This window comes from Erithacus rubecula, assembly GCF_903797595.1.
Source record: "Erithacus rubecula genome assembly, chromosome: 1".
NCBI classification, from domain to species: Eukaryota; Metazoa; Chordata; class Aves; order Passeriformes; family Muscicapidae; genus Erithacus; species Erithacus rubecula.
The window spans coordinates 33217403-33229040 of record NC_136658.1 but is presented as its reverse complement, the minus strand read 5'-3'; the positions used below and the strand labels follow the sequence as shown (position 1 = coordinate 33229040).

General features: G+C 45.1%; 1 protein-coding gene across 1 annotated transcript; it reads left to right on the top strand.

The window, feature by feature from the left end:
• Positions 1–5519: 5519 nt before the first annotated feature.
• FZD4 (frizzled class receptor 4) lies at positions 5520–11485 on the top strand. The gene is made up of 2 exons (XM_079302798.1): positions 5520–5834; positions 6929–11485. Exons 1-2 carry the CDS (start codon positions 5583–5585, stop codon positions 8255–8257), a joined length of 1581 nt encoding a protein of 526 aa, XP_079158924.1. The 5' UTR covers positions 5520–5582; the 3' UTR covers positions 8258–11485.
• The last annotated feature ends 153 nt before the right edge of the window (positions 11486–11638 follow it).

The window sequence follows — 11638 nt, the reverse complement described above, 5'->3', positions numbered from 1 at the left end:
TGAAGTTATTCTTAAAGTTAAAAAGATAAATACCTGTATGGAAAAAAATACTAACACAACCTCAGTGGCCTTTATATGGGTACCTTTCATCTTATGAGATTTATGGACAGCTTTGCTGCCTATTCCCTGTGGAACATTGTGTGTGATATTTCTAACCCCACCCATCAGCTGAGAAATCCTCTTGCATTGTTGAATGTTTTGATGCTATCTAAATGCAAAGGATTTCTCAAAATGATGCATATTAAGTAGAACCGAAATTCCCTGTTTACAATGCTATAAACCAAATTCTGAGGTCTCTGTGCAAACCAAATATTGACTTTTAAGGGTCATGGAGCAACTATTGACCCAAATTGGCATGCAAGGAATTACACATCTGAATCTAGATATGGGATCTGTGTCACAGCTTAGCTGCACCAAAGTACCTTAAAGAAATTACAGTCATAACTGCATGAAAACAGAAATGCACAGCCTGTCAGGAGATCTGTGCTCTAGAGACACTGCTGATACTGCCTGGGTCACACATTCTGCAGTGTGCTATGGCAGGTGAATTTGCACATAATACACACTTTATTTTCAAGTCTGGGACAAGTCAGTGTTCAAGATCAGTGTTGATTGATTCAACATCATTGAACACAAGTGCCCACAATGTGCACCACCTTGTGCACTGGTGTCACCTGTATTATATTTGCTCTCCACAATTACCTGAAGCCAGGTGGGAGGCAGTCTCTTCTCTCAGTGAACAACAGAACAAGAGGAAATGGCCTCAAGTTGCACCAGGGGAGGTTTAGATTAGATATCAGGAAAAATTGCTTTACTGAAGAGGTGATCAAGCACTGGAACAGGCTGCTCAAGGAAGTGATGGAATCACCATTCCTGGAAGCGTTCAAAAAATATGTAAATGTGGCACTTAAGGACATGGTTTAGGGTGGTTTTAGCTTGGCAGTGCTGGGTTAGAGCTTGCACTTAATGATCTTCTCCAACTTAATGTTACCATGATTCTATGAATACTTTATATATAAAACCCCAGATATTTGTGTGTGTAAATATATTTGCTTATCTATATATATATATACATGTGCATAAATACATATGGAGCTCACTGCACTAGGTTTTTTCTGAGATTGTGTAGAGCCATGTTCACTGAAAGTGTCGTGACAATACCACTTCTTCCTGATTGTTACTGGACAATTGAAATTATGATGATAATGGATAAATGCAAAGAGAGGGATATATGTATTTCCTTCTTTAAAGAGTCAGCCTCACAAAGAACAGAAGGGAGAAATGTTATGGTAAGTTTGTGAATGGTGATTAGGAAACTATTTAAAATGTATTGCTAGATGCTTGCAAAGACATCACTGAATAAAGAAGGTGATTGATTTAGGTCTTGATTTTAAGAAAGAAAGTCCTGAGTAAAAAATTCAACTAGAATTCAGATGGATTTTTTTAAATTCTTTAATAAAATTTAAAAATTATAGAGCTAATTGAGTTTAATAAAAGCATAAATGTTAAAGAGTAAGAAGGAGATATTAATTTGAAATAATATAAGTCCAAAAGGAATTACAAGAATGTGATAAAATATTAAAAAAAAAAAAATGGACAGATGTTCAAAGACAATATTGTTTTGTCTTTGAGACAAAATTGAGACTAAAAGGACGTCATTAATAGTTTAATTCTGTTACTTAATGGAAGTTGTGGAATTGTGAGTAAACAAAACAGGTAACAGCTAGGTTCAACAGTCATTTTTGTTGTATATTGAAAAATACATATGAGATGAGTTGTATAATAGAGATAACTAGCAATTCTTAAAATTTCAGTGTTCCAAAAGTAATTTAGAATCTACACATTTAAAAACCCTTATTATGTTTATCTGACTTTTACACAAGATGTTTGAAAGAGCTTTCTGAAAGGTAATGCCAATATTCTCTGTCATCATTTCTCAGGAGACTGGCTGGGAGTCAGGGACTGTTCTCATCCAGCACTAGACACCTCTTTGAGAGTTTTCACCTCTGGGGGTCATCCTACATTCCTTTTACAGTCAACTGAGAGATAGAGACATTTCTAGAATGAAATTCGTCTGGCTGAAAGCTGACATCTATGTTTGGTTAAAATTATCACATCCTAATGGGGTATCCAGATTTTTTTTTTTTTTTAGAAAACCAACAGAATACCCAAGCTCTCTCAGATCTACCTGCAAGGCTTTGGTCTTGGCTCTCCTTGCAATGCAGTGGAAGAGATCATGTTCTAGGAGTTCTAAGCAAGGTAATGTTATAGGACTGAGCTTTTGACATGAGTATCACTCTAGTGGGAAAGCTGACCTGAGAACTCATTATTCTACCACTACAGTTCAGGCAAATGTTGATAATTGAAAATGTTCAGAGAAGAGTTATGAACCTTCCTAGATGCCCTAAAAATCAGTGGAAAACTCAGAGATCCTGGTAAGCATTATTTATTTTCATAGTGTAAATATATGCCCATGGCTTTAATAAATATGCAAAAAATACATACAAATGTAAGGGGGAAAAACTAAAATCAAGATAATAAATAGGATTTTGAATTAATGTCATTCCTATTATATAAGCTGCCTTCTGCAAGTGTTTGTCTATCCTGACTTCAGCTGACTCTAAAGGGACCAGGGGTGCTTAGACTACTAATAGGATGGTTTGGGCTGAAAGTGGTATTTAAGGAGCAGAGTAAAATCTCGCTCCTTTAAAATCAAAATCATGATTAAAGAATTGGGAAAGGTGCCTTACAATAAGAAACTCAGGAAGTTTAATCACAGCCTTACATTACCTACAGGGTTAATCTCAATAATGACTTCTTAACCTGTCCAGCAAAGATAGAACAAAAGTCAGTGGCTGAACGTAGAAGATAACTCAGACTAAAAAACAAACGTAATTACTGGCAGTGACAACAAATAATAATTGCAAGGATGGCTACTGATCCTTTAAATAAAGAACCCTCAAAATAAAAATTATTGAAAAAATGCACCACAAATCAGGCAATCAATAATTGAGGAAGGAATATAGCTTTTTCTGTGCCAGATTCAGGCAGTGTCTCACATTGCCCAGTAACATAAGAATTTATAAATACACTATCCAGTTTTCCTATTCTAATCTGTTTAAAGAAAATGTTATCTACATGCTTATCATGGTGACATTGAATTACTGTTATATGCATAAGGCTCAAAGCAGGTTAATTACCATTTTCTCCAACTGCAGCCTCTCATATGATTTGCCACTGCCTCTCACAACACTCTTGTTTTGAAAACTAATTCCCTTTATCTAAAAGACTTTCCAAAGCAAACATAGCAGCGTAGCACTTTCTAATATTTGTTTTGTATTCTCAAAGAAGAAGCAATAGTGGTAGGAGGTTTTTTTGGGAGGGAAAGTTCTTCTTCTACAACGGTACTTGTGTCCACTGTAGTTTTACTTACTCCAAGGATTAGGTCCATGGGCCAAGGGCTTTGCTTTGTAACTTCTGAATATGCAGTAGGTGGTTTCTTTCATGGGAATTATTCTATAATTATTCTAGTAGCAGCAAACTCTGCTTCAGTGCCTAACTGCAGCAGGACATGGCAGATGAAAAAGGGTTTCATATACTAAGACAAAGATGCATAGTTTTTAAGGTCAGTGTGATTCTCCCTCTAGCCTTCCTTCCTACATAATTTTGCAAAAGAATAAACTCCAACCAAAACCTCCTCCTATGGAAGCCTGCCTCTTATTTTGATGTGTTTGAGTGGATGGGGAGCACCCATCACCCATTCCCTGCACTTGTGTGCTAGGGAAGGTAAATCTGGTGGTGCTGGGAACAGCTCAGGGGACATGTGCAGCACACCGTGTGTGTTCACAGCATTATCACCCATCCAGATTAGCAGCTGAGCACTGCTGGGTGCAGACAGCAGTGCCTGCAGGTAAATAAGGGCTTTGCAAGATACGGTTGAGTTGCTGACTCCATTGCAGGCTCCTTGCCTGACCTTGGGACTGGAGCACTGTCTGCCTCTGTGTTTAAAAAGTTAAGATAATATTACTTGTCTGCCTCACAAGGATTTTGTGAGGTTAGAGACACTGTTTATTCATTCTAGATGTAAAGTGCTACAGCAATGAGAGCTGTGTAAATACCTACACTCCTGAAACCTCAATTAAAGCACTACCCATCTTGCTGGAGGAAAGCACATTAATGCCCATGAATCAGTTCCTGCAATGTCCCAGGACAGCTCACACACAGCTTCCCCCTCTTTGAGGTAAAGGAACCCCACTGGGGACAGATCCTCAGAGGGGAAACCTGCAGTGAGGGAGCACAGAGCACTTCATAGCACTTCATAGGGGTTTGCTGTGATTTATAGTCTTGTGCTTGGTAAGGAGCAATAGCTGAGGGGTGGCTTATCCCATTAGTCCCAGTCTTGGTTGACCAACGGAGCTGGGTAATGATGGGAGCAGCAAAGGCCCCGGGGTGCACTCAGAGGCCTGGCTGCCTGTGACAGACACCCTCAGGAGCACATGCCACATGCTGCATGCACACAGAAGGAGGTTGCTTAACCAGGGCTTTACAAATATTTTCAAAGCGCTTTACAAACAATTCATTAATAGATGACATATTTTTGCTAAAGGCACAACCAGCTCAACTAGATTTTATTACAGGTGTAAATAATATCAAGAGAATTTAAGTGTGAGCCTTGTTTCTCTGCTCTTAATCCCTCCTCCTGCTGACATGTTAAAGGTCTGCTTAATCATCCAGACCTTTCCTCCCAAATCCACAAATGCTTCATCCACACTTACTTATTTTACAGGGATTTATACAAATGCCAGGAGGTACCTAGCAGTGCCCTACAGGTTTCATGGCCCCAATGAAAAAACAAACAGTGCTACAGCCCAGATGTGACCCAGCGGTGCAGTTTAACCCATTGAGAAGACAAAGCAGCAGCTTAGAAAGCCACCCCGGGTATTTTTAACCCGACAGCGGAAGAGCTGAGTGCTTAGGGCTGGAGAAAGACCAGAAATGAGGGGAGGATTGGGGGGCACGATGAGCACAGACACATCTGGCGAGCCCAAACACATCTGCACGGGGCTCAGCCTACCCTGTCCCTGAGGAGCCGAACTTGGAGAGCCCCTAGGACCAGCACTCACGGTGGGAATTCTGGGGATAGTGCCAGGGGCACACGGGACAGACGGGGGGAGACGAGACCCGGACAGGAACCCCCGGGGTTTTTGGGGGGTGCAGGACGGGGGTGCGGGCAGTAGGTCACTAAGAAGGGGCGCTGCGGGGAGCGCTGGGGAGGGGACTCCGCGGTGCCCGGCTGCTGCGCAGGTGACACCCCGCGTCATGTCGTGTAGTGCCGTGCCGTGCCGTGCCGTGCCGTGCCGTGCCGGGCCGGGCCGGGCCGTGCCGTGCCGGGCGGGGCCGGGCGGGGCGGGTTCCCGCGGCGGGGGCGGTGGCGCCGGGAGGGCCGGGCCGGGCCGGGAGGCGCGTCCCTCCCCTGGGCCGTTTCTCGGCCGCGCTGTTTAATAGCGGAGCCGCCCCCGGCCCGCCCCGTTGGAGCCGGCCCGTGCGGCACGGCGCGGCCGGGGCCGGGGCCGCTGCGGGCCATGGCGGGGGGCGGCCGGGGGGCGGCCCGGCTGCTGGCCGTGCTGCTGGCCGGGCTGCTCGCCGGGGCGCGGGGCTTCGGCGACGAGGAGGAGCGGCGCTGCGACGCCATCCGCATCGCCATGTGCCAGAACCTGGGCTACAATGTCACCAAGATGCCCAACCTGGTGGGGCACGAGCTGCAGGCGGACGCGGAGCTGCAGCTCACCACCTTCACCCCGCTCATCCAGTACGGCTGCTCCAGCCAGCTCCAGGTGCGTCGGGGCTCCGGGGGCACCCGGGGGCGTGGGCGAGCTGGGGGCGACACACGGCGGGGTTGTCCTGCTGTCCCGCAGCATCCCATCCTCGTCCCGATCCCCTCGACTCAGTAAGCCAGCCCGACAGTCGCGCCGCCTCGCAGTGTCGCTCCTGGCTGGCTGGGAGCAGAGCGCGGCCGGCGTTGGGCGGAGGTGCGGTGTCCGTCCCGGCCGTGTCCCGGCCGTGTCCCGGCGTGTCCCGGCGAGGAGCTCCCGCCGCAGCGCGGTGCCCCCGCTCTGCCCGGAGCTCTCCCGGCCGCTGCCCTCCGTCCGTCCCGGCCGTGCCCCAGGTGCCGCGCCCGGTCCCGTGCGGAGCCAGCGGAGTTCGGGACCCCGCCGGGAGCTTCGCCGCCAAAGTTTCTTTCCCAGGCGAATGGCAGGATCCCGGTCTTCCCCACGGGCATGGATTTCCTCAAACAAAACCCAGCTTGTTTCTCGGGGCAGAGTTCCCGAGTCAGCACGCAATTCCTCTCACGGTGTCGCGTCGCCGAATTACTATTATTCAAAAGACGAGAAAGCTACAATGTTTTATTACCGTTGTAACTGCATACGTGAACTTATTGTAAAAGAAAAACATTTTTCTGGGAGGATCGTGAACCAAAGTATTCCATTAAATGCTTTTTTTCCTCCTATTTGTTTCGTAGCTGAAATATCCAGGCAATACTCAGAACAAATATATGTATTTGCTTAAACCCCTTTAATTTGGTTTTCTGCTTTCTTAAATTGTACCCTTGAGGTTTAAATCTGGCTAAATTCCACTTGCTTCATTGGAACTGATGGGCTAAATTTACATGGAGCTAATCTAGGGAGTAAAATGTTCAGGCTTTGGCTTTGGACCATATTTGAACTGAAATAAGACAACTTTTTTTTTTTTTTCTGTTTTGTTTTTATTGTTCCTGGTTTATGTGTTTTATGCTGCTTCCTGTTTTTTTAAGGCAAGGGACCAAACGTTACTGCTAAAAAGTAAAAAAAAAAAGAAAAGAAAACCTGTTACATTGCAACCTGTTTCATTTTCCCCTGATGCACTTGTGATTTCTGTTTCTCTCTTGCAGTTCTTCCTGTGTTCGGTTTATGTGCCGATGTGCACAGAGAAGATTAACATCCCCATAGGTCCCTGTGGAGGCATGTGCCTCTCCGTCAAAAGAAGATGTGAACCTGTTTTAAAAGAATTTGGGTTTGCCTGGCCAGACAGCCTAAACTGCAGCAAGTTCCCGCCCCAGAATGATCACAACCACATGTGCATGGAGGGCCCAGGAGACGAAGAGGTTCCCCTTCACAGCAAGACCTCCTTGCAGCCTGGAGAAGAGTGCCACGGCATGGGATCTAACTCAGACCAGTACATTTGGGTGAAGAGAAGCTTGAGCTGCGTCCTGAAGTGTGGCTACGATGCTGGCCTGTACAGCAGGTCGGCTAAGGAATTCACAGATATCTGGATGGCCATATGGGCCAGTCTTTGCTTCATCTCGACTGCCTTCACAGTCCTGACCTTCCTGATTGATTCATCCAGATTTTCCTACCCGGAGCGGCCAATCATATTTCTGAGCATGTGCTACAATATTTATAGCATTGCTTATATTGTGAGGCTAACTGTGGGCCGGGAAAGGATATCCTGTGATTTTGAAGAGGCAGCAGAACCTGTTCTTATCCAAGAAGGTCTTAAGAACACAGGATGTGCGATAATTTTCTTGCTGATGTACTTTTTCGGGATGGCTAGCTCCATCTGGTGGGTCATTCTGACACTGACGTGGTTTCTGGCTGCGGGACTCAAGTGGGGCCACGAAGCAATCGAAATGCACAGCTCCTATTTCCACATTGCAGCCTGGGCCATCCCGGCAGTGAAGACCATTGTCATTTTGATTATGAGACTTGTAGATGCAGACGAGCTCACCGGCCTCTGCTATGTTGGGAACCAGAACCTGGATGCGCTGACAGGCTTTGTTGTGGCTCCACTTTTTACCTACCTGGTCATTGGGACTTTGTTCATTGCAGCAGGACTCGTGGCCTTATTTAAAATCAGGTCTAATCTCCAGAAAGATGGAACTAAGACTGACAAACTGGAAAGACTGATGGTCAAAATTGGGGTCTTTTCAGTGCTGTACACCGTCCCAGCAACGTGTGTCATCGCCTGTTATTTCTATGAAATCTCCAACTGGGCCATTTTCCGCTATTCGGCAGATGATTCCAATATGGCAGTGGAGATGCTCAAAATTTTCATGTCCCTTCTGGTGGGTATTACGTCAGGTATGTGGATCTGGTCAGCCAAAACTCTACACACGTGGCAGAAGTGCTCCAACAGACTGGTGAACTCAGGGAAAGTGAAGAGGGAGAAGAGAGCAGACGGTTGGGTGAAACCCGGGAAAGGGAACGAGACCGTGGTATGAGGGAAGGACAGCATCCCACTGCTCTGCCTGCTCTCCTGTGAAGGACTGGTCATGTGTAATTGCTGTGTAAATGGTGGGAGTAGAGTAGGGGGACGGTTACACAACCTGTCTCTGGGGATGGGAAAAAAAAAAAAAGCCTTAAAGAATAAACAGCAAAAAGATCATGCTGCAGATACAATAGCCATAAACCATGCTGCCCAAAATAGGAGAGCCCAGGGAGGCTTTAAAAGCTGTGAATTACCCAAACACGTTGTCTTCCTTTTTCTTCTGTTTTTTCTAAAAGCAGGATGCAATTACTGAAGTCTTGAAGTCTTTAGAAGTGGAGGTGCTGTAGCCCATAGCTGTGGGATGATATTTTCCTTTTGTCATCTTACAGCTGATGAATGAAAGGTAGTCCAGAGCCAAATTCTGGGCTTAGTTAGGGTCCAGTTACCAGAAGATGGAGCACCCAGAACCTCAGTCAGATGTCTTCTTTAAGAGTTCAGCACTGAGAAGGAAGCACTTCATTCTGCCTTTATGCCCTGGGGAGTTCTGGTGTTCCAATACACTGTACCATTGAGTCAGGGATGACATCCTGAAACAAACAGCAAATGGACTTTCTAGGTCCTACCCATGATGAGTAGGATTTAGTGAGGTATTAGTGAGGATGACTTTTCAGTCATCTAATGGCCTAATAATAATTTTGGCTCATTTTTTTTTGCCATTTATAACCTGGTGTGAATGGAGAGTCGATTCTGCCTTGTGGGAATTTGAACCTCCCTGTGTTTCTTCCCACCTCAGTTATTCTGTGGTTCTATCAATATTTATAAAATCTAAAAGCTTTACTCAATGCCATCCTGTGAAGTAGAGGAATAAGCTCAAAGTGGGGAACTGTGTATGGTCTTCTGCATCTATTATCATTATCCATCTGCCTCCATTCCTGCCCCTTCAGGTGCTCCTGCTGTTTCTAGCAGACCACTTTATTCTCCGGCATTTAAAAAAAGTCTTAAATATATAGTGTTCCTTCTTCTAGTAAACAGAAAAATTAATTGAAGGTACCTTCAAACAATGCCATGTTTCTCCAAGCAAACTTGCTTGTCTCTCTCTGGAGACTCATTGCATGAAGCAATTAAGTCTTAATGTATTTCAGTCAGTGTGATGGTATCTCCTCTGTAGACGCCAGTCTGTGGAGAAGCAAAATGTTAAATTCCTTGGCAACTTCATGTTCACACAGATCAGTTATATAATTATGTGTGTCAGTTGCAATTAAAAGAGCATTCTCAGCCCATGACATTGCAGTACAGCTGACTGCCTCACGATGATGCTTCAATTGCTCACTGACAGCTATGGAGACATTTATTTAGTGTATATTTACAAACAGAATGTGAGCAGGCATTCAGTCCTCAGGAGCAACAAAGGCCTTTCCAGTTTTTGTAAGGGGATCCAAGAAATCCAACTTATTGGTGAATAATGTTGTTTCAAAGAAAGTGTTGCTTTTTCTTACTCTTTTATTTGAGGAAGCATCAGCTTGTGCTTGTGGGGAGCTGAATGTAGTGCCAGGGGCTTGTAAGAAAGGTGATGCAAATACAAATATCCTAGAAGCAAGGATAACAGTGCTCTCTTAAGATGTTATGATGCTCTATCCCTTTGAACCACATTCTTTTTTTTTTTTTTTTTTTTTTTTTTGTTTATCTATGTGCCCCAAGCTTTCGCTTCCTTTGTTTGTATGGAACCTGATCAGCTGCAGAGTATCTCCCTGGTGCCCCAACTCCCATGGACTATCAGGGCAGCTGAGAACAGATGCTGCTTCATTAAAGTACTTGCTTTCCACACAGGTGCCCATGTGCTTCCCAAGCCACAGTTCACTCCAGCTCTGGAAGTGAACACTAATCCGTCCCAGAAGTGTGTATTGTTTCAGTGTCAGTGTTGAAACATGTGCTAGAGAACTTTTTTTCTTTTACAAACAATATCCAGACCCCAAACAAACCCTAATGGCAGTCTTTGCGGTTGGGCTCCCTCTCCAGCAGAACAAGTGACAACTTGACACATTCTGCTCAAGACACACAAGCACTGTCTTGGCCAACACCACATTCCAGCTGGGCCTTTTCACCCTCTCCATAAAGTCTCTTGCTGTTAGTGTTGTGTTTGGATCTGGTTATTCCTTTGTGGACAAGGAGTTTTGCAAGTGTGAGATCTTCAGATGGCTGAGCTTCTCCATCATGCAGCCTCTCTGCTGGTGCAGTGACGAGTGTAAAGTCAGCAGCTGCATGTTGGCTTTCAAGGAGCAAGGATGCAGGGTGACCCTTTTTTGTAACCTAGTATTTGGCTGTGCCAAAATGTCACGTTCAGTCAAGGTGTGCTTCACTCTGAAACACTTTGGATACTCTCCTGGCCAATAAGACCCATGTTTCAGCAGACTGATTCAATAAATGGCATTTTTAACCTTGTTATGTACACAGAGTGAATGTCAAGTAGTGCCTTTCTATCAAAACTTGCATCTCTGCCTGTGATCCTGTGAACTGTTGACAGGATGCCCCTGCTGATGTGAGACACAGTGAACTGGATGAGGATGGCACTGCCCTAGGAGGGACCTGGAGAGATATTCCATTAAAGCATGTGAGGGATTCAAATGCTATGGGAAAGAGGTGGGCTCTATGGGGGAGGCACCAGCTGCTGTTCCTGAAGAAACATCTTTCCCCAGCAATTGGGGGAATGCTGTACTGACCCAGAGTGAGATTAGTGGCTGCATCAATTAAACCATTCCATGATGTACTCACCCTGTGTCAGGGCTGGCACTGCAGCCAGCCTAAAAACTGGCGCTTGCAAAGAGCGGCTCTCAGCCTCTCTCTCCTGAGTTCTCTCGTTTCAACATTGTTACGAGCTCACAGCCAGCACTAGGGGTGTGACTAATGCAGTCTCGGAAGCGCAGTTGCTGTGGTTGTACAACCAGAACCTTCGCAGGCGTTTCCTTCAGCTGCGCAGCCCTGCTCCCATCTCCCCCTCCGTGCAGGCACTGCACAAGTGTCTGCCAGAGAGGTACAAGCTCAGCTCTTACATTCAACACACCAGTTAACTCCTTTCTCTGAATTTTAAGGAAATAGACACTGATTATTTTGAGGTGTACAGAAAATATATCTACTTCAATGTATGTACTGTAAATTTCTAATTTATCACTGTAAAAAAACCAAAGCAACTTTGCTATTTAATTTTTATATCAAAATAAAACTTTAACCTCTGTGGATAACTAAAGGATTCCTGGCAGCCTTCACATTTTTGGTGAGTTTGTATCTTAAATAGGACTCAACATTGTTGGAAGTGCATTTTTCCCCTGGAGAAAGAAGGGATGAAATGCTCATGCTGTGATGAAAGGATGCTTTGAATGGGTTAATCCAGTGTGGTTTG